The sequence below is a fragment of the Oncorhynchus clarkii genome, chromosome 4, assembly GCF_045791955.1.
Source record: "Oncorhynchus clarkii lewisi isolate Uvic-CL-2024 chromosome 4, UVic_Ocla_1.0, whole genome shotgun sequence".
In the NCBI taxonomy this organism is placed as follows: domain Eukaryota; kingdom Metazoa; phylum Chordata; class Actinopteri; order Salmoniformes; family Salmonidae; genus Oncorhynchus; species Oncorhynchus clarkii.
In genome coordinates, this window is record NC_092150.1 from 71,915,753 (window position 1) to 71,939,128 (window position 23,376).

The 23,376-nt window shown below is 44.2% G+C and overlaps 2 protein-coding genes across 9 annotated transcripts in view; one reads left to right on the forward strand and one right to left on the reverse strand.

Annotated features, from left to right (window-relative positions):
- Positions 1-21,029, forward strand: part of LOC139407237 (spectrin repeat containing, nuclear envelope 1a) — a 168,531-nt gene extending 147,502 nt beyond the window's left edge. Inside the window, exons 132-148 of the mRNA XM_071150836.1 lie at positions 2,299-2,461; positions 2,763-2,950; positions 5,511-5,661; positions 6,730-6,912; positions 7,405-7,542; positions 8,038-8,229; positions 8,366-8,687; positions 9,717-9,785; positions 10,575-10,720; positions 10,843-10,969; positions 11,074-11,285; positions 15,554-15,760; positions 15,904-16,032; positions 16,183-16,446; positions 16,670-16,762; positions 17,726-17,784; positions 19,475-21,029. Of these exons, the coding sequence (XP_071006937.1) occupies positions 2,299-2,461; positions 2,763-2,950; positions 5,511-5,661; positions 6,730-6,912; positions 7,405-7,542; positions 8,038-8,229; positions 8,366-8,687; positions 9,717-9,785; positions 10,575-10,720; positions 10,843-10,969; positions 11,074-11,285; positions 15,554-15,760; positions 15,904-16,032; positions 16,183-16,446; positions 16,670-16,762; positions 17,726-17,784; positions 19,475-19,745 (2,914 nt within the window). The 3' untranslated portion in view covers positions 19,746-21,029. The remainder of the gene's footprint in view (positions 1-2,298; positions 2,462-2,762; positions 2,951-5,510; positions 5,662-6,729; positions 6,913-7,404; positions 7,543-8,037; positions 8,230-8,365; positions 8,688-9,716; positions 9,786-10,574; positions 10,721-10,842; positions 10,970-11,073; positions 11,286-15,553; positions 15,761-15,903; positions 16,033-16,182; positions 16,447-16,669; positions 16,763-17,725; positions 17,785-19,474) is intronic.
- The window catches only part of LOC139407236 (estrogen receptor 1), a 26,712-nt gene continuing 24,269 nt past the window's right edge, over positions 20,934-23,376 (reverse strand). For 3 of the 8 annotated variants that reach the window (XM_071150833.1, XM_071150834.1, XM_071150835.1), the window contains exons 8-9: positions 23,025-23,208; positions 21,133-22,726 (exon numbers count right to left, since the gene is read on the reverse strand). In XM_071150833.1, coding sequence (XP_071006934.1) covers positions 22,450-22,726; positions 23,025-23,208 — 461 coding nt within the window. In that variant the 3' untranslated portion in view covers positions 21,133-22,449. Of the gene's footprint in view, positions 22,727-23,024; positions 23,209-23,376 lie in introns of all 8 variants that reach the window. The other 5 variants (XM_071150829.1, XM_071150827.1, XM_071150828.1 and 2 more) reach the window with 5 other exon arrangements.

The window sequence follows — 23,376 nt, forward strand, 5'->3', positions numbered from 1 at the left end:
AGTAGTGCTTAAGTAGTTTTTTGGGGTATCTGTACTTTACTTTACTATTTATATTTTTGACAACTTTTGGTCACTTTAATAATGTTTACATACTGTTTTACTAATTTCATATATATATGTTAATTCGGAAAGAATTCAGACCCCTTGACTTTTTCCTCAGGCTGGGGTGAACCTTCACCCCAGCCTGAGGTCCTGAGTGTTCCGGAGCAGGTTTTCATCTGTACTTTGCTCCGTTCATCTTACCCTCAATCCTGACTAGTCTCCCAGTCCCTGCTGCTGAAAAACATCCGCTCAGCATGATGCTGCCACCGCCATGCCATAAGGATGGTGCCTGGTTTCCTCCAGGCGTGACACTTGGCATCCAATCCAAATAGTTCCATCTTGGTTTCATCAGAACAGAGAATCTTGTTTCTCATGGTCTGAGATTCCTTTTGCCTGTCATGTGCCTTTTACTGAGGAGTGGCTTCAGTCTGGCCACTCTACCATAAAGGCCTGATTGGTGGAGTGTTGCAGAGATGGTTATCCTTCTGGAAGGTTCTCCCATCGCCACAGAGGAACTCTGGAGCTCTGTCAGAGGGACCATTGGGTTCATGGTCACCTCTCTCACCAGGGCCCTTCTCAGTTTGGCCAGGCAGCCAGCTCTAGGAAGAGTCTTGGTGGTTCCATACTTCTTCCATTTAAGAATAATGGAGGACACTGTGTTCTTGGGGACCTTCAACACTGTAGACATTTTTTGGTACCCTTCCCCAGATCTGTGCCTCGACACAATCCTGTCTCTGAGATCTACGGACAATTCATTCGACCTCATGGCTTGGTTTTTGCTCTGACATGCACTGTAAACTGTGGGACCTTATATAGACATGTGTGTGCCTTTCCAAATAATGGCCAATCAATTGAATTTACCAAAGGTGGACTCCAATCAAGTTGTAGAAACATCTTAACGATTATCAATGGAAACAGGATGCAACTGAGCTCAATTTTGAGTCTCATAGCAAAGAGTCTGAATACTTATGTAAATAATGTATTTCTGTTTAAAAATATATATCCAGTTGCAAAAATGTCTAAAAACCTGTTTTTCACTTTGTCATTATGGGGTATTGTGTGTAGATTGATGAGGATTTTTTTTTATTTTAGCAATTTTAAATAAGGCTGTAACGTAACAAAATGTGGAAAATGGGAATGGGTCTGAATACTTTCCGAAGGCACTGTGTGTACTGTATTCTAGTCAATGCCGCTCTGACATTGCTCTTCATAATATTTATGTGTTTCTTAATTCCTTTCTTTTACTTTTAGATTTATGTGTATCGTTAGCTATTACTGCACTGTTGGAGCTAGGAACACAAGCATTTCGCTACACCCATAATACAAATGCTAAATATGTGTATCCAACAAATCAAATTTGATTTGATTGATGTGAGTTCCCTGGCATGATGACATTCTGATGAGGCAGTCCATTTATAGATCAGAGTACTCATGGGCTATACACAGCTGAAATAATAATGCCATATCGTCTGCCCCTATAGACCGGTCTGTGATACAGCCTCCTGTACAGTCACAGTCACAGGGGTATAGGGTGTCTAAAGTGGCAGAGGCCTGCTAAACACGTCATATGGGTAACAACTTATTTACTTTAATTAGTGGATCCAGTACAGAATGGCTCCTGCCTGCATTCAATACTAGTATTTCTGGTGTGACAGGGAGGGACGATGTGAGAGAGCTGCATAACTTTGAAGGGTGTAGTAGTGTGAATGTGAAGAGTTGACTCTGCTCCTTTGGCAGTTTATAATGGGCATATTTAAAATCAGAGGACATTCTTTCCATTTCTCACAACCTCCATAAACATTTTACATATTTAGATCCTAAATGAATCCCAGACAGATGTTATGTGGGGTTACACTAGGAGTTTAATATTCACATAAATATGTCCTGTAAACATATCCCTAAACCCTTCTGACCTCAGGATATCATCTTCCACTCCTGCAGCCCTCTCGGTTGCAGACATGTTGGTTATGGTTTGTTGTGGTACTGGGGCCCCCCTCTCTACCTCTCATTCCTACTGGAGGACTAGTGATAATGGGGGAGCTGAGTGATATTGTGTTGTTACGGTTGCTTCTTGGTTGTTGAGTTGTTGTTGTAGTTTTTTAGTGGTTATGGTCGATATCTTCAGTGATTGTATGACTACATACAATAGGTAAGGTTTCTGTAATAGAATGTAGTAGAAGGAAGTTGTGGTAGTATTTAGTTTGTTTGTATGGAGGGTGACTGACTGAATCTAACATGACTGAATCTCTCTCTCAGGGTGAAGAAGTTGAGGGAGACGCTGGTTGCGGTGCAGCAGCTGGATAAGAACATGTGCAGTCTGCGCTCCTGGCTCGCTCACATCGAGACAGAGCTGACCAGACCTCTCGTCTACGACACCTGTGACGCGCAGGAGATACAGAGGAAACTCAACCAGCAGCAGGTAGGAGGAACACACACTCACTCTGAAAGAGACAGACAGGCAGGCAAGGCTAGCTACATGATCAGATCATGTGGTTTGATTTATTTCCTAAAGTACGTGGTAAACATCTGAACAACTGGTGATGATGTAACAGGGTAGAAAGTCATCGCCCAAGTGAGGTCTTTATGGTATTTCAAGACAGTGTTTTTTTCTCACCCACTGTTTCTGTTCCCTCCAATTCTACCCACTCTTCATCCCTTGACCTTTCTCCACCCATCCTTATCTTTCTTCTCTCTCTGCCTTCCCCTTTCTCCACCTCCAGGACATTCAGCGGGACATAGAGAAGCACAGTACTGGCGTGGCGTCTGTGTTGAACCTGTGTGAAGTGTTGCTACATGACTGTGACGCCTGTTCTACGGAGACAGAGTGTGACTCCATCCAGCAGGCCACCAGGGGCCTGGACCGACGCTGGAGGAACATCTGTGCCATGTCCATGGAAAGGAGGCTCAAGTGGGTCCTATACACATACAGTACAGTACACACACACACACACACACACACACACACACACACACACACACACACACACACACACACACACACACACACACACACACACACGCGCACACACACACACACACACGCACACACACACACACACACAGTACATACAGTGGGGCAAAAACGTATTTAGTCAGCCACCAATTGTGCAAGTTCTCCCACTTAAAAAGATGAGAGAGGCCTGTAATTTTCATCATAGGTACGCTTCATCTATGATGGACAAAATGAGAAAAAAAAATCCAGAAAATCACATTGTAGGATTTTGAATGAATTTATTTGCAAATTATGGTGGAAAAAAAGTATTTGGTCACCTACAAACAAGCAAGATTTCTGGCTCTCACAGACCTGTAACTTCTTTTTTAAGAGGCTCCTCTGTCCTCCACTCGTTACCTGTATTAATGGCACCTGTTTAAACTTGTTATCTGTATAAATGACACCTGTCCACAAACTCAAACAGTCACACTCCAAACTCCACTATGGCCAAGAGCAAAGAGCTGTCAAAGGACACCAGAAACAAAATTGTAGACCCGCACCAGGCTGGTAAGACTGAATCTGCAATAGGTAAGCAGCTTGGTTTGAAGAAATCAACTGTGGGAGCAATTATTAGGAAATGGAAGACATACAAGACCACTGATAATCTCCCTCGGTCTGGGGCTCTACGCAAGATCTCACCCCATTGGGTCAAAATGATCACAAGAACGGTGAGCAAAAATCCCAGAACCACACGGGGGGACCTAGTGAATGACCTGCAGAGAGCTGGGACCAAAGTAACAAAGCCTACCATCAGTAACACACTACGCCGCCAGGGACTCAAATCCTGCAGTGCCAGACGTGTCCCCCTGCTAAAGCCAGTACATGTCCAGGCCCGTCTGAAGTTTGCTAGAGAGCATTTGGATGATCCAGAAGAAGATTTTGAGAATGTCATATGGTCAGATGAAACCAAAAAAGAACATTTTGGTTAAAACTCAACTCGTCGTGTTTGGAGGACAAAGAATGCTGAGTTGCATCCAAAGAACACCATACCTACTGTGAAGCATGGGGGTGGAAACATCATGCTTTGGGGCTGTTTTTCTACAAATGGACCAGACGACTGATCCGTGTAAAGGAAAGAATGAATGGGGCCATGTATCGTGAGATTTTGAGTGAAAACCTCCTTCCATCAGCAAGGGCATTGAAGATGAAACGTGGCTGGGTCTTTCAACATGACAATGATCCCAAACACACCGCCCGGGCAACGAAGGAGTGGCTTCGTAAGAAGCATTTCAAGGTCATGGAGTGGCCTAGCCAGTCTCCAGATCTCAACCCCATAGAAAATCTTTGGAGGGAGTTGAAAGTCTGTGTTACCCAGCAACAGCCCTAAAACATCACTGCTCTAGAGGAGATCTGCATGGAGGAATGGGCCAAAATACCAGCAACAGTGTGTGAAAACCTCGTGAAGACTTACAGAAAATGTTTGACCTCTGTCATTGCCAACAAAGGGTATATAACAAAGTATTGAGATAAACTTTTGTTATTGACCAAATACTTATTTTCCACCATAATTTGCAAATAAATTCATTAAAAATCCTAATATGTGATTTTCTGTATTTTTTTCCCTCATTTTGTCTTGTCATAGTTGAAGTGTACCTATGATGAAAATTACAGGCCACTCTCATCTTTTTAAGTGGGAGAACTTGCATAATTGGTGGCTGACTAAATATTTTTTGGCCCCACTGTGTAGGAACTCTATTTTCTACTCTTGCAAACCTCCAGTGTGTCTAGGGATGCAAAGCTACCGGTAATTTACCAAAGTTAGCGGAATCTTCTGTAATTTTGGTAATTAACAGGATATCTATTGCAATCTATGGTAACTTTGGTAATTTATACTTGAATACATTATTTGAAAAACTTTCGTAAATAGTAGTCATTTTGTAAATATGTGTTCATATCTTCCATGAGTTTCTAGGAAATAGGCCATATGGTTAAAGTGAAAATTGCCTAATTAATGAAAAATAAATAAATTCTAATAAACAATGCCATTATTTTAAATTAACTCTTTCAACTATTGTCTTTTTTCACAACTGCCACCAGTTTGGCCACAAAACATTTATAACAAAGACATAATGACATAGTAAAATAAATAAAAGAGTAAAAAAATATATATATATTTCATGCTGAAACTCGCATATTAAACACCAACGGTATTCACTAAGTTGATGGTTTATTTTAAGGATAATGTTTTACAACTTTGTCATTCTATATTTGATTTTAAAATAATCTCTATTAGATTTGTTAAATATATTTTCCATGTGATAAGGCCACACAGAGGGCCAGAGATAATTACAGAAACCTGTGATAATCTGAAGTACCCAAAAAGGCCACTAGATGCCATCTAATAACATTCCATATATTCCTTGAAAGTTATCAAAATTCTGGTAGTTTACTGGTAAACTTCAAAAGTTTCCAGTAGTATACCCTCCCCTTGCAACCCTAAGTGTGTATCAAACGTCACTCTCTCATCTTCTTGTAGGATTGAGGAGACGTGGAGGCTGTGGCAGAAGTTTCTGGATGACTTCTCTCGGTTTGAGGAGTGGCTGAAGACCTCAGAGAGGACGGCTGCTCTTCCCAACTCCTCTGGAGTTCTATACACCATCGCAAAGGAGGAGCTCAAGAAGTTTGAGGTACAGGTTAGAGAGCGGTTGAAGTTTGAGGTACAGGTTAGAGAGCGGTTGAAGTTTGAGGTACAGGTTAGAGAGCGGTTGAAGTTTGAGGTACAGGTTAGAGAGCGGTTGAAGTTTGAGGTACAGGTTAGAGAGCGGTTGAAGTTTGAGGTACAGGTTAGAGAGCTGTTGAAGTTTGAGGTACAGGTTAGAGAGCGGTTGAAGTTTGAGGTACAGGTTAGAGAGCGGTTGAAGTTTGAGGTACAGGTTAGAGAGCGGTTGGAATTTGAGGTACAGGTTAGAGTGCGGTTGAAGTTTGAGGTACAGGTTAGAGAGCGGTTGAAATTTGAGGTACAGGTTAGAGAGCGGTTGAAGTTTGAGGTACAGGTTACAGAGCGGTTGAAGTTTGAGGTACAGGTTAGAGAGCGGTTGAAGTTTGAGGTACAGGTTAGAGAGCTGTTGAAATTTGAGGTACAGGTTACAGAGCGGTTGAAGTTTGAGGTACAGGTTAGAGAGCGGTTGAAGTTTGAGGTACAGGTTAGAGAGCGGTGGAAGTTTGAGGTACAGGTTAGAGAGCGGTTGAAGTTTGAGGTACAGGTTAGCGGTTGAAGTTTGAGGCACAGGTTAGAGAGCAGTTGAAGTTTGAGGTACAGGTTAGAGAGCGGTTGTGGGCAGAGAAAAAGGAAGGAAAGGAGGGGAAGAGTTTAAATAGTTGTAAAGACAGGGTAGGAAGAGAGATCGAGAGATGAAGTAAGAATGAGAGAGCGTGTGTGTACAGTGCAAAGTGAAGGGGGGGGGGCATATGGGGTAAAGTGAGAGAGTGCAGAGTAAGAGAAGGGGGAGATCAGATTACTGGAATCTGTCTTTGCTGGCCGTCACATTTTTCCTGCAGTAGCTGACCAGGGCCAATGGGGTCATGTGTCAGTGTCATCCCAGAATACCACAGGCTTACTTGAAACCGTTGTTGGGTCAAAATAATCAACCAGTTACACATACTGAGACCACCAACCTTACATTTACTTTGTATTTTATTTTGTATGTGTACAGTATTTGTATAAAATCTTCATTCTGATCATGTGTGTGTCCTAGGCCTTCCAGAGGCAGGTCCAGGAGTTTCTGACCCAGCTGGAGCTGATCAATAAGCAGTACCGCCGACTGGCCAGAGAGAACCGCACAGACTCCTCCTGCCGCCTGCGTGAAATGGTGCATGATGGGAACCGGCGCTGGGACAACCTGCAGAAGAGGGTTGCCTCCATCCTGCGCAGGCTCAAGGTATGCTGGGAAATGTCATGATGTCATAACATATGTTATGAAACATGGTGATGACATAGCAGAGCCTGGTCAGGTCAAGATTTATCACATCATTTTGTTGTGAAGATAAAAGAGTAGAAACTCACAAATACTTAGTTTCACTCTGATCACTGTTTTAGTCTAGATATTAAACAGACCTATAACACTGTTTTAGTCTAGTTATTAAACACACCTATAACACTGTTTTAGTCTAGTTATTAAACACACCTATAACACTGTTTTAGTCTAGTTATTAAACAGCCCTATAACACTGTTTTAATCTAGTTATTAAACAGACCTATAACACTGTTTTAGTCTAGTTATTAAACACACCTATAACACTGTTTTAGTCTAGTTATTAAACAGCCCTATAACACTGTTTTAATCTAGTTATTAAACAGACCTATAACACTGTTTTAATCTAGTTTTTAAACAGCCCTATAACACTGTTTCACTCTCTGTGTGTTCTCTCAGCACTTTATTGGTCAGAGGGAGGAGTTTGAGACAGCTAGAGACAGCATCCTGGTGTGGCTCACTGAGATGGACCTGCAGCTCACCAACATAGAACACTTCTCAGAGTGTGATGTTCAGGCTAAGATCAAACAGCTAAGGGTAAGAACCAGTGGAGGCTGCTGGGGGGAGGACGGCTCATAATAATGTCTGGAATGGATCAAATGGAATGGCATCAAACACATGGAAACCATGGAAACCATGATGTGTTTGATGTATTTGATACGGTTCCACTGATTCCACTCCAGTCATTACCATGAGCCCGTCGCCCCCAATTAAGGTGCCACCAACCTCCTGTGGTAAGAACAGTGTGTCCCGAGTGTGCGTGCATGCATACGTGCGTGCATTCGAGTACGTGTGTGTGAATTTGAATGCTATATTTTCAATGTTTTTTTAGTTTGAATGAACTCTCTATGACGGCTTGGCAATTTAACTATCTGACTTGGTCTCCTCCTGTGCTGTATGTAACTAGTATCCTCCCATGACGGATTTAACTGGCATAACAAATAGAGATAAAAGCATTTCCCCGATTCCCCTTGGAAACATACTGAAACGTCTAACCCCTGACCTTTGCCCTCTGTGTGTGTGTGTGTTCAGGCGTTCCAGCAGGAGATCTCTCTGAACACAGGGCAGATTGAGCTGGTGTTCAGGCAGGGGGAGGCCCTGATAGAGAAGAGTGAGCCTCTGGATGGTGCTGTTCTAGAGGAGGAACTGGAGGAGCTACAGAGGTACTGGCAGGAGGTGTTTGGACGTGTCGACAGATACTACAAGAAGCTGACACGCCTGCCTGTGAGTAATGTATTTTTCTTACAGAACACACACACACACACTACAAGAAGATATGGTCCATTTGCCAATATGATATAACTATCATAACCTCGTACATACAAACGCACACACTCACTCCCCCTCTCCTTCCCTTCAGCTTGCCGATGATGAACTAGACTGTTCTGACCGAGATCTGGACATGGACGAGTCGGCTGATCTCTCTGACCTGCAGTGGGGTGACTCCTCTCTCCCCTGCCCCTCCAGTCTCCCCACCTCGGGCTCTGTCCTCCCCCCACAGGCGGACCGCTCGGGCCGGGACACCCCAGCCAGCATGGACTCTATCCCACTGGAGTGGGACCACGACTACGACCTGAGCCGGGGGCTTGAGAGTGCTGGAGGGCGGGGTCTGGGGTCAGAAAGGGGCAGAGGACAGGAGCAGGAGGAGGAGTACCTCAGGTCGGCTGCCACTGTATTGTCAGGTTAGTATAATACTACTACAGACTGCCGCTGTGTTGTCAGGTTAGTATAATACCACTACAGACTGCCGCTGTGTTGTCAGGTTAGTATAATACTACTACAGACTGCCGCTGTGTTGTCAGGTTAGTATAATACTACTACAGACTGCCGCTGTGTTGTCAGGTTAGTATAATACCACTAGAGACTGCCGCTGTGTTGTCAGGTTAGTATAATACTACTACAGACTGCCGCTGTGTTGTCAGGTTAGTATAATACTACTACAGACTGCCGCTGTGTTGTCAGGTTAGTATAATACTACTACAGACTGCCGCTGTATTGTCAGGTTAGTATAATACCACTAGAGACTGCCGCTGTGTTGTCAGGTTAGTATAATACTACTACAGACTGCCGCTGTATTGCCAGGTTGGTATAATACTACTACAGACTGCCGCTGTGTTGCCAGGTTGGTATAATACTACTACAGACTGCCGCTGTGTTGTCAGGTTGGTATAATACTACTACAGACTGCCGCTGTGTTGTCAGGTTGGTATAATACTACTACAGACTGCCGCTGTGTTGTCAGGTTGGTATAATACTACTACAGACTGCCGCTGTGTTGTCAGGTTGGTATAATACTACTACAGACTGCCGCTGTGTTGTCAGGTTGGTATAATACTACTACAGACTGCCGCTGTGTTGTCAGGTTGGTATAATACTACTACAAACTGCTGCTGGAGATGGACAGATCAATACTTTATTGATAAGTGTTTTATTGATGTCCAAGGGGAATTCACTGTTATACAAACAACAAAAATAATAACAAGGATATACTGCAAGATGTTCTCCCATCAAAGTGATCGTTTACTTAGGATATTTGTAGCATTTAAAAAGCCCATGCATCTACACCAGCATTAAATAGATTACCAGTTCTCAAACATGTGAAATTAAGAGTAATAGGATGAAAAAAGCATACAATTAAACCTATACACACTACCTACTTGTCCAATGTCCCTTGTTCTAATTGTGAGGACTGTGCATATCTCTCTTTGCAGATGTAGTTATACCAGAAAGCCCAGAGGCCTATATAAAACTGACAGAGAGCACACTGAGATCCTCCTCTGGTAGGCAACTAGCCACACTAGCATGCTAACGTGCTTAAGCACAAATACCATATAATTTACCATAGCATGCTAACGTGCTTAAGCACAAATACCATATAATTTGCCATAGCATGTTAATAAAGTATGATGAGCAAACAAGGCATATGTGTAATTTATCATCGCATGTCAATAACATATCACAAAACTAAATATACTAACATGCCTGTTCAACTGTGGTAAATTAACATAGCGTGCATCATTCACCATTGTTGCAAGCACAATCATTATTCAAGAATGTATACAGCATATAAGAATGTATACACCATATAAGAATGTATACACCGTATAAGAATGTATACACAATATAAGAATGTATACACCATATAAGAATGTATACACCATATAAGAATGTATACACCATATAAGAATGTATACACCATATAAGAATGTATACATCGTATAAGAATGTATACACCGTATAAGAATGTATACACCATATAAGAATGTATACACCATATAAGAATGTATACACAATAGCATGCTAAAGCACTTTTCCATTCACCTTTATTGGTATCACATCACGCAACTGATCATATAAACCACATACTTTTCCTTCTTTGTTTGCAGTTTTTCAACACTGACTAACTTTTAACATTGCTTGTTTTTTCCATTATGAGCATGTTCTCAAAGGTGGACCAGTCTGCCAGTATCTACCACTACTGTTTGTCAAAATGAAATTGTAGACTGGCAAAAAACAAACCCCCAGAGAATTCTCTCTCCTCGTTGGCTGACCCCCTCCTGACCCCACAGGTGAGCCAGGTCAGCTGGAGGCCCACCTGAGACAGTTGGACCAGGCTGTGGACTCTGGCCGCTACTCTGTCCAGCAGGGAGAGGCGGATGCCTGCAGTGGCCAGGCCAGCACCAGCCCTGAGCTGGACTCGACTTACATGGGCTATGTGAGGGCTTTCTCTCTTAGAAAATCTCCTAGTAATAGTATGGATAAAACTGTAAGAAATATACAGAAAAACCCAAATGTCATGTCGTAGCATGATAAGACTATGTTCCCTGTCTGTTGTAGATGCGTCTGATGGGAGAGTGTCGGGGCAGTATAGATGCAGTGAAGAGGGCTGGAGGACAGCTGACTGAGGAGGATGATGACATGCCAGGACTCACCAACCCCACCAGCACAGACAGCCAGAGTGCAGGTTGGTGATACACACACAAACACACATACACACACTCTCTCTCGCTTATTATAATCAATAATGAGGGATGAGTCAACTGAAACTGTGTTACTTCTCTCCCCAAGGTGTGATTGAGCGCTGGGAGCTGATTCAGGCTCGGTCTCTGAGGGACAAACACAGCCAGAAGCAGAACCTGCAGCAGCGTCACCAGCTGATCTCAGACCTGCAGACCATGAGGGCATGGCTGTGCGAGGCAGAGGCAGAGCTGGGACAGCTACGGGTGCTAGACCTCAGCACAGACATACACACCATCCAACAGAGGATCAGAAAGCTCAAGGTGTGTGTGCGTGCATCTTATGTATACCATTTGCATCTATGTGCCACATGATACCCATTGTCTCTAGGATTTCCCATACCCATGTACAGTGTAATCACGAGCCTGCGGGTCCAGTGCCCAGGCAGAGACCTATATAGCACAAACACATCACCCCAGCTGCTGTAGTCAGTTACACATCACACATTCCAGCTGCTGGAGTCTGTAACACATCAGACAGGCCAGCTGCTGTAGTCTGTAACACATCAGACAACCTATCTGCTGTAGTTTGTAACACATCAGACAGCCTATCTGCTGTAGTCTGTAACACATTAGACAGGCCATCTGCTCTAGTCTGTAACACATCACCCCAGCTGCTGTAGTCTGTAACACATCAGACCAGCTGCTGCAGTCTGTAACACATCAGACCAGCTGCTGCAGTCTGTAACACATCATCCCAGCTGCTGTAGTTTGTTACACATCACCCCAGCTGCTGTAGTCTGTTACACATCAGACCAGCTGCTGTAGTCTGTAACACATCAGACCAGCTGCTGTAGTCTGTAACACATCAGACCAGCTACTGTAGTCTGTAACACATCAGACCAGCTGCTGCAGTCTGTTACACATCAGACCAGCTGCTGTAGTCTGTAACACATCACACCAGCTGCTGCAGTCTGTAACACATCAGACCAGCTGCTGTAGTCAGTAACACATCAGACCAGCTGCTGCAGTCTGTAACACATCATCCCAGCTGCTGTAGTTTGTTACACATCACCCCAGCTGCTGTAGTCTGTTACACATCAGACCAGCTGCTGTAGTCTGTAACACATCAGACCAGCTGCTGTAGTATGTAACACATCAGACCAGCTACTGTAGTCTGTAACACATCGGAAAAGCTGCTGCAGTCTGTAACACATCAGACCAGCTGCTGTAGTCTATAACACATCACACAGCCCAGCTGCTGTAGTCTGTAACACATCAGACCAGCTGCTGTGGTCTGTAACACATCAGACCAGCTGTTGTAGTCTGTAACACATCACACATTCCAGCTGCTGTAGTCTGTAACACATGACACAGCCCAGCTGCTGTAGTCTGTAACACATCACACATTCCTGCTGCTGTAGTCTGTAACACATGACACAGCCCAGATGCTGTAGTCTGTAACACATCACACATTCCAGCTGCTGTAGTCTGTAACACATGACACAGCCCAGCTGCTGTAGTCTGTAACACATCAGACCAGCTGCTGTGGTCTGTAACACATTAGACCAGCTGCTGTAGTCTGTAACACATCACACATTCCAGCTGCTGTAGTCTGTAACACATGACACAGACCAGCTGCTGTAGTCTGTAACACATCACACATTCCAGCTGCTGTAGTCTGTAACACATGACACAGCCCAGCTGCTGTAGTCTGTAACACATCACACAGCCCAGCTGTTGTAGTCTGTTACACATGACACAGCTCAGCTGCTGTAGTCTGTTACACATCAGACCAGCTGCTGTAGTATGTAACACATTAGACAGGCCAGCTGCTGTGGTCTGTAACACATTAGACCAGCTGCTGTAGTCTGTAAAACATCAGACCAGCTGCTGTAGTCTGTAACACATCCGTCCAGCTGCTGTAGTCTGTAACACATCAGTCCAGCTGCTGTAGTCTGTAACACATCACACATTCCAGCTGCTGGAGTCTGTAACACATCAGACAGGCCAGCTGCTGTAGTCTGTAACACATCAGACAACCTATTTGCTGTAGTCTGTAACACATCAGACAGCCTATCTGCTGTAGTCTGTAACACATTAGACAGCCTATCTGCTGTAGTCTGTAACACATTAGACAGGCCATCTGCTGTAGTCTGTAACACATCAGACAGCCTATCTGCTGTAGTATGTAACACATTAGACAGCCTATCTGCTGTAGTCAGTAACACATTAGACAGGCCATCTGCTGTAGTCTGTAACACATCAGACAGCCTATCTGCTGTAGTCTGTAACACACAGCCCAGCTGCTGTAGTCTGTAACACGTCAGACAGCCCAGCAGCTGTAGTCTGTAACACATCACACAGCCTAGCTGCTGTGGTCTGTAACACATCAGACAGCCCAGCTGCTGTGGTCTGTAACACATCACACAGGCCAGCTGCTGTAGTCTGTAACACATCAGACAGCCCAGCTGCTGTGGTCTGTAACACATCACACAGGCCAGCTGCTGTAGTCTGTAACACATCAGACTGGCCAGCTGCTGTAGTCTGTAACACATCACACATTCCAGCTGCTGTAGTCTGTAACACTTCACACAACCCAGCCACAGTCTGTTACACATCAGACCAGCTGCTGTAGTCTGTAACACATCAGACCAGCTGCTGCAGTCTGTAACACATCAGACCAGCTGCTGCAGTCTGTAACACATCAGACCAGCTGCTGCAGTCTGTAACACATCAGACCAGCTGCTGCAGTCTGTAACACATCAGACCAGCTGCTGTAGTCTGTTACACATCAGACCAGCTGCTGTAGTCTGTAACACATCAGACCAGCTACTGTAGTCTGTAACACATCAGACAGCCCAGCTGCTGTAGTCTGTAATACATCAGACAGGCCAGCTGCTGTAGTCTGTAACACATCAGACCAGCTGCTGTAGTCTGTAACACATCACACAGCCCAGCTGTTGTAGTCTGTAACACATCAGACCAGCTGCTGTGGTCTGTAACACATCAGACCAGCTTCTGTAGTCTGTAACACATCACACATTCCAGCTGCTGTAGTCTGTAACACATCACATAGCCCAGCTGCTGTAGTCTGTAACACATCACACAGCCCAACTACTGTAGTCTGTAACACATCACACATCCCAGCTGTTGTAGTCTGTAACACATCAGACCAGCTGCTGTAGTCCGTAACACATCAGACCAGCTGCTGTAGTCTGTAACACATTAGACAGGCCATCTGCTGTGGTCTGTAACACATCACACAGGCCAGCTGCTGTAGTCTGTAAAACATCAGACCAGCTGCTGTAGTCTGTAACACATCACACATTCCAGCTGCTGTAGTCTGTAACACATGACACAGCCCAGCTGCTGTAGTCTGTAACACATCACACAGCCCAGCTGGTGTAGTCTGTTACACATGATACAGCCCAGCTGCTGTAGTCTGTAACTAATCACACATTCCAGCTGCTGTAGTCTGTAACACATGACACAGCCCAGCTGCTGTAGTCTGTAACACATCACACAGCCCAGCTGTTGTAGTCTGTTACACATGATACAGCCCAGCTGCTGTAGTCTGTTACACATCAGACCAGCTGCTGTAGTCTGTAACACATTAGACAGGCCATCTGCTGTGGTCTGTAACACATCACACAGGCCAGCTGCTGTAGTCTGTAAAACATCAGACCAGCTGCTGTAGTCTGTAACACATCACACAGTCCAGCTGCTGTAGTCTGTAGCACATCAGACCAGCTGTTGTAGTCTGTAACACATCAGTCCAGCTGCTGTAGTCTGTAACACATCAGTCCCGCTGCTGTAGTCTGTAACACATGACACAGCCCAGCTGCTGTAGTCTGTAACACATCAGACAGGCCAGCTGCTGTAGTCTGTAACACATCAGACAGCCTATCTGCTGTAGTCTGTAACACATTAGAAAGCCTATCTGCTGTAGTCTGTAACACATCACACAGGCCAGCAGCTGTAGTCTGTAACACATCACACAGCCCAGCTGCTGTAGTCTGTAACACATCAGACTGGCCAGCTGCTGTAGTCTGTAACACATCAGACTGGCCAGCTGCTGTAGTCTGTAACACATCACACATTCCAGCTGCTGTAGTCTGTAACACATCACACATCCCAGCTGCTGTAGTCTGTAACACTTCACACAACCCAGCTGCTGTAGTCTGTAACACTTCACACAACCCAGCTGCTGTAGTCTGTAACACATCAGACCCAAGAATGTCAACAGACTATAAATAGCCCGGCTGATCTGAAGCCTGGTGGGGTTCGCTAACCTACACCTAGTTTACTGACACCTACTGTTAGTGCTCCTGTACTAGCTCTGCTCTGTCATCACCAAGCCTATTTATAACTACTGTAAACCAGTAAAGGGCAGTATGGGTCAGTCTACCTACAGTACTTCTCCCATTATTATATTTATTATACATTATACTGATAGTGTTACACATAGTGTATATGCACGTGGTAAACATTCCCATACGGTCCAAGACGTAACATAACAATTGCACAAATACTTACAAACAAACAGCCAAACACACACAGTCACTCATTTATCCTCTCCACTCTTCCAGGAGCTGCAGAAGGCCATGGACGGCCACAAGTCCCAGGTCCTGTCAATCAACCTGAGCAGCGCTGACTTCCTCCAATCAGATCCCGACTCAAAGGAGGCGTGGGAGCTGAGGGACGGGCTGAAGGAGATGAACTCACGCTGGGATTGGCTGGGCTCATCGCTGGAGGACTGGAGGGCAGAGCTACAGAGGGCCCTGATGCAGTGTCAGGTACAACAAACACTTACATGTAAACGTACACAGTCATACACACACACATAAAAGAAACCTGTGTTATTCTGTCTGTTAATCATCTGTCATCTCTCTCTCTTCTCTCTTCTCTCATCTCTCATCTCTCTTCTCTCACTCTCTAGGAGTTCCATGAGCTGAGCCACGGTCTGCTGTTGTGGTTGGAGAACATTGACCGTAGGAGGAACGAGGTTGTCCCCATCCCCCCCAGGCTCGACCGTGAAACACTACGGGCTCACCACAGAACACTCACGGTACTTTCCACACCAATACACACAAACTGTGGGCAACACTCCAAATCTGTTTATCCTCTCAAAAGACCAATATCCTAAAGGATTGTAGCCTAGCCCAAATCAATTATATTTACCACTACCCCTCTCACCTCCTTCCCCATTCACCTCCAGCAAATCAAGCGTGAGCTGCTGGACTCCCAGCAGAAGGCTTCCTCCCTCCAAGAGCTCTCAGCCCAGCTGCTTGTCCACACCCAGGCCACGTCCCAAAGCCAACCCCAGGCTTCAAAGCAGGCCCAGAACCAGCTCCAGGGTAGTGAGCATCTGGAGGCCCAGGAGAAGGTGCATGTGATCGGGAACAGGCTGCGGCTGCTCCTCCGGGAGGTCAGCACTGACCTGGAGGGCCTGGAGAGGAGACTGGAAACCATGGACACACAGGTCAGAGGAAAATACACAGAAGACCTACAGCCGTATCACATACATTTACAGTGTGGGCTTTTTAGTGCAACCATTATGACAATCACTCTCCAGGTAACTAGTTAGTACTAGTGAATGAAATAGTGAAATGCACCCTGTGTGTCCAGATGAGCATCAAGAGAAAAATCAAGACTAGTCTTCAGACTGACTGTCTGTCCTTGTCCATATTATTGATCCTTTGTAGGACTCGCTGCCTTTGTCTGCTGTGGACAAATCTGACATCTCTGGATCCACCAGCCCCATCTCAGAGGGGACCTCAACGAGTCGCCGGCGATCGGTAATGTCTCCCTTTGTACCTATCTAGGATGTCACAGTCCTTTACCGGGGGCTGTTATGTGTGTAGAAAGTCATTAGTGTGGGGTATACTGGTTAGAGAAATAGCGATTCACCCTGACCGATTTATAGAGTGATCTCCCAAATGTTATTCTTAACCCAAAATGTCACCCCCTTTCCCTCTCCCAATGCATGCTAACCCCACAGGACAACTCTCTACCCCAGCTTTTACCCCGCAGCCACCCACCAGCCCTTTCTGTTTTCATTCAGTTAATTAAGGCAATTCATTGACGTTGCGTTTTACCCTTTGTTTATAGATTGCTTTATTGCTGCCCTGCTAATATGACGCTACACCACTAAGGAATATGTTGCCCCACAAGCTGTTGTTCTTTGAGATGGGTTTTTGCTACCTTCACCATGTAGATCTGCGTAGCCAAAAATGCACAAGAAACACTGGCTTTTCACTAACTGACGCTTTTTAGAGGAGAACTGTAGTGTTCGCCAGTAGCGTAATTGCAACTAATTATAAACATCAATGCTTCTAGTCATTACAGCCCACTGTAACGCCACTATATCATCATCATCATTTATTAATCAAATCCTGAAGCATTACTAATCATTGGCAACAAATAAACATGTCAAATGAACAGGATAACAACATTTCATGTATTTTCTAGCCACCTATAGATGCTAATATACAGTATGTTTGATGAACATATCTGTAAATGAATTGTTGTAATTGTAATTCTTAAACAATCCAATGTGAAAAGCCCGGTTTCTTGATACTCCTATCACCATCATGGATGTTGTTGCTGCACTTTAGTTGTTGGTGTTCTATTGATGTTACTGCTCTTTCTGTTATTTGTGGGTTGTTTTTTTCCTCTCATCTGAAGCTTGGTGTTTATTTGCTCCGGACTGAACCATTCTTTCTTTCTTTTACCCCCGTCCTGCTCATTGCGTGGTACAGCCCCGGGGCAAAAGTAGTCATGCCCACCCAGGACCCCCCGAGAGCGGCCCACATCACAGGTACCTCTCTCCTGGACTCTAGAACCATGGGAGGATGATGGAACCATGACTGCATACTTTGTACCTGTACAAATTATTAACCCAATCAGTCAATCATTCAAATCAATTATACTCTATGCATCCTCTATATGGTTAGGAAACCGAACCTAAACCAGTTCGTTAGGGCAGAAGCTGTGATAGGTCCTCTGATAGGTCCTCTTCTGCCTCTCTTATCTGTTGAGAAATGATGCATCCTCTTTAACCCTCCAAACTTCCCCAACGTTGGCCCATATGAGTTCCATGATCTTCCTTCCTTCTAGAAGCGACGTAACCAAGCCAGCTGTTAAAAGTCGTGAATCACCTAGTTCAGGGGATTCCTTTCTTCCTTTATTGAATGAAAGTGGAATGTTTTCTGTTCTTTCATTGCTCTCTGCTGCTGTGCTCTGCTGTCTGAACAATGCTGCCAACGCTTGTCTGTCATCTTTTTACTGCTCACCTATCTGGCACCACTAATCCCTGTAGTTATTTCTCACCCACTAGATGGCATTATCTGAATATACAGTATCTGTTTCGCCCCCCTCTTCTTTGCTGACTCACTTTGCCTTCTGATTTTTTCTTAGTCACTTTCCCTCCCTCTATTCCTCTCTTTCTCTTAATAGAAAACTAGCTATCTGCTGTAATGAACTGTCTGAATCTCTTCCTCCTTCCTTTCTATCCATCTCTATTTTCCCTTCATCCCCCTCTCACCGCCGTACTAATAACCCACCCACCTCTGTACTGCTCTCTTTGTTCTTTTGAGTCTTCACTCCGTGCTTTCTATTAAATGGATCCTAATAATGACATGTAGGCCGGGTTGAAGCCTGGCCCTAAATTAGCTCAGGGATGAGTGGTCGAGAAAAGGTAATGAGGCTCTGTTGGGGCTGATGGTCTCCATTGTATGAACAGGCCCAAGCTCTGCTAGCTCCCTGTTACTCACTAATTGGCTTCGGAAATTGAAATCTAGTAGACGAGGTTGCCATGGAGATCAGGGGGTTCTTTGCGGCCCCAAACTGTGGATCTCCTGAGGTAGGGCTGCTGAGGTAAAACACACATCACAATGCTCTCACCATTAATTTAAACTATTAATGAGAGATAGAGACATGTAGATAGAGACATAGGGTGTGGATGGCCTTCAGACAGACAGACTGCTAACAGCTTCCTCCCCCAGGCCACCAGGCAGCCCTGTGAGGATGAGGCCAGGTGGAGGAACGCAGCGTTCCTCTCTCCTCTTGGCTCCTTCTCTGTGAGTCTCTGGAGGGGTCTCTGGTACAGCGGTCTCTGCTCGGAATGAGACGTGGCATTGAACTCTCACACAGTCGGCTGTACGGCCAGGGTTTCTCACTCAGTGAGAAAAACAAGACTGAGACAGCTAGGAGGGATTTTACTTCATGTTCCCTGTGCATAGGAGAGATTATGTGTGTAGAAATTGCTGCTTTGGTTTGTGCATGAGTGTGTGTAACCTTTTCTCTGTAGTGTTTGAGTAACCTTGTGTGTGTGTGTGATTGGTATGCTTACTCTGGTGTGTTGTTTGTTACAATCTTAACCCTTTTCACGGTATCATACCTCTATACAGTTTTTACTCATGTGTGTGTGTATATGTGTGTTCCTGTGTCTAAAATCATACTCTGCTATTTCTGGTGTGTCTAATGCCGTTCTCTCTCTCCCTGACCAGCTCTCAGAGCGGCGCTGGCTGCGCTTCCTCCCGTTCTGACTTCCCCCTGGTCCCCTCTTCCTCGTCCTCCTCGTGCCCCCCAAGGGGCCAGTCCTTTATCCTGAGGGTCCTGAGGGCAGCTCTGCCCCTCCAGCTCCTCCTTCTGCTCTTGATTGGCTTAGCCTGCCTGGTGCCCATGACAGAGGAGGACTACAGCTGTCACCATGCCAACAACTTTGCCCGCTCCTTCCACCCCATGCTGCGCTACACCAATGGACCCCCACCCATATGAGGGTCATCACTTCCTGGTTCCAGAAATACTTTCTCATCTGAATGAATGTCCCCTACTGCTGTACACCGGTGGACTCATGCCCATAGAAGAGGACCTCCTGGATTATATTAACATTCCCCCTCCCTTCAGGACTCTCTTCCTCTGCTACACAGAGATGACATTCACTCATTTTAGACTCTCTAACACCTAACAAACCAACCGACTAACAAAAGCATCCCAAGGCTACATGGCCTAAACAGCCTCTATATGAAACATGTTGTTCAACACCCATCTACAAGATGAATGGACCTATACCTTGTGGATCCCCTTACATCCAAAACAAATCTCTATTAGTTTTGTATTCTTTATAGTAATCTGTATTTTATTTTTTACAGTTTCAGAGGAAACGTCTTGAGTCTGAAGAAAAAACACAGCACTACTTATATGTTGGGAGCCAAAGTGGACTGTGCTGTGTGTCAGTGCTGCTGCTATTTATTTATTAACTCAATCAGCATTCGGTAGATGTTAGAATCAATTAGGCTAGGGGGCTTCCGGTGAAGTTTGAATAGCGAACATTCCCATTAGTCCTAGAGATCCTATAGAGCTAAAAGCTGAACCTAGAGCACTGACATGGGAGAAAACTACAGGGACATGACTGACCTGCAAACACATGTTGAAATACCTAATTGGTTATAGTTATAGTTAGTTTAGGGTTAAGGTTAGAAGTTTGGTTAAGATTAGGGTTAACTTTAGGATTAGAGTTATGGGTTGGTATGCCAGTCACGTCCGTTTAGTGGAATCCCACTGACATGAGCGCTATTGAATGAAGGTACTGCACTGAAGCCGTCCACAAGATGGCCGACGTCTTCCTCCTCGGGCCAAGACAAGTATTTAACGTCGATATTATTTCAGTGTTTTAAAGCAAAACAATCGATGCAACAAGAAGAAACCAGTAAACTGACTTGTAAGATTCAGGTGATTTGTATAGTGATGTTTGAAATGCCTTTGAATATGGCAGTTATTTTTGTTTTATTAGCATGCACTTGAAATCCCTTGCTTTAAAAAAAAAGCCAAACAATCACTGGTAGTGTTAAGTAGATGGATGTTATATAGTGTGCTTTGTAATAATAACGATGATGATGATGATCCTAACTGGGTGGAGACATCTAAATCACTGGGCTGTTCAAAAATGAAACTGTAAAAACAATGAAAAATGAAATGGTTATTTATGTATGTACAGTTTGCTAATGCTGAGCTAATGAATAATACTCTCTCTTTGCATAATAAAATACAGTACATATTAAATATTAGGCTTTGTATTCCTTTGAGTTTGCATTACTGAATAACACAAATGCCAGACAGTAACTTAAATATAATAGATACATAAAATATTTACAGTATTTATTATTATGTAAAATAATCACAAATGGGTTAAATTTCTTTATTCACAGCAATGCATGGTACATGAAAGTCAGTTGAAATGTGGGCTGTGCATGAACATAAATCACATACATCACCTGTACGTGTGGTGTGTGTAGACTACTGGAGAGCAGACTGATTCATCAGCAGTGGCGCTCATAAGGTAGAACAAATGAAGGAGCAATGCGTTTGATCATCTCCAGATGTCTACCTTACACTCACATTATACAATTACATTAAATGAACATCAATCTGTTCAAGTAAGCATAGAAATATCCACATAACAGCGACAGAAAAGGCTAAATTACTTGAGGCCAATATTTTACTTCTGTTTTTAATCATATACAATGTCGATAACATATATGTTGTCAGTCAACTGAAATGCTGTGAAGTGTTCTGCACAACATAGATTATGAACATATTTACTCTAGAACAAAATGCAGTAATACATTAACGGAAATACATCACATTTTGTCATTTGTTTTTAAATATCTTCAAACACTTTGCTAGAACTGCTCAGAACATTCAAGCTTTCAGAAATGTTGGCTGCTTTTAAATTGATACATTTAAACAATTACATTTTCTAAACAAGGCACCTGATATCAGAATATTTGAATTTGTAGCCATAACCATAAAAAAGTATATATTCGATGTTTTGAATACATCCGTCTCAGAATAATATGACAAGCTACAAAAGGTATACAATGCCCACGTTTCCCTCACCTGGAGAAGTGCACTTTGGTCAAGGCACAGCTTGTGTCCACACAGGGTATAAAGCATTGATCTACATAGACTAGCTGCTCTATCATGTGACTCTGCTGCTAACAGTGCTCCACACAATGGCTAAATACTTGGTGCAAAGCAGCAGAGCGGTGAAACTGTTGCTAAAGCCACAGAAAAGAGAACTGACTCAAAAGTTGCAAACATGGTGAAAGGCAACGACAATGTGTTTCTATTGGACAAATATAGGTACTAGTCCCTCCCCGTTTCATTTGGTTTGCTTCCTTTTGGTTCCTAGTGAATACATCCCTGGTGTGACTGAGTACATTTCAGTCCGTTGTGTACCAGTACAAAATGTGAACATTTCTAAATGTTTAATAGATTGCTGCTAAATAATTTTGACTATCTATCAAATGCAAATGAATCACTTCAATTACAAACAAATAAGTAATGAATATGCACATTAATAAATGCATATTTTTTATCCATTCTTACCTCCATACATTTCAAAATATCTCTCTCTATACATACTGCATGTAATAGGACTTTTACATCTTCCGTATCTACAAATACCTATTTCTGTATCTCACGGAATGGGCATCTGGTCTGAGCTGGGGGAGCCATACTGGAGTACCCCGGAACCAGGGCTTCTGATGTGGGTATCCTGGCTGCCTCGCATCGGCCCTATGCTGGAGCCTGTGGAGGTGGTAGTGGTGGTAGAGGGGCCCTCGGTCTGTTCCCCAGCTTGGGCCACTTTGCCTGGGGATTGGAGCCGGTGACCGTCCAGCATCTCCAGGAGCAGGTCGTACAGAGGCACTTTGTTCTTACATTTTATGCTGTAAAGGTGCTCCATGCCTTTGTTGCTACATAGAGAATAGGTGAGGAGTGAGAAGGGATAGCCATAGAAATATCATCTATGGGAATAACCAAATAGGTGATGATAATATTATACTGGCGGCAGATAATATGAATTTCCTCCTTGGCTTGTGTAACCTGCCTCTTGACTTTCAGAATGTGAATTTCCTCCATTAGGAGTGAGTATCCTCTCATGTCTAGCGTGCTGTGAACTCCTCATCTTGTGTCTGATGTGTGCAAACAAGCACAGTGCCCTCCTCCCCTACATTGTGTGCCCTCCTCCCCTACATAGTGTGCCCTCCTCACCTCATATGTCTGATGTGTGAGAGCAGGAGCAGGAGCTGGGCCTGCCGTCTGGGCTGCTGCTGCACAGAGGCTCCTGAATGGCTGATGTGGTGGATGAGGGCGTCGGTGATGTTGTCTAGCATGCTTTCCACTGCCGAGCTGTTGTGGAGGGACTCCACAGAGTTGGAACAGAAGGAGAAGGCACCTAGAGGAGATGGAGAGAGAGGAGAGGTCATTGTACCTAAAATAGATTTTGTAAGGAAAAAAAAAAAAAAAAAGAGACTGAGAGAAAGAGACAGAGGAAGAAGAAGAGGAAGAGACAGAGGAAGGGGAAGAGCCTGATGTTCTCAATGCAGCAACTGCTAACTCAGCA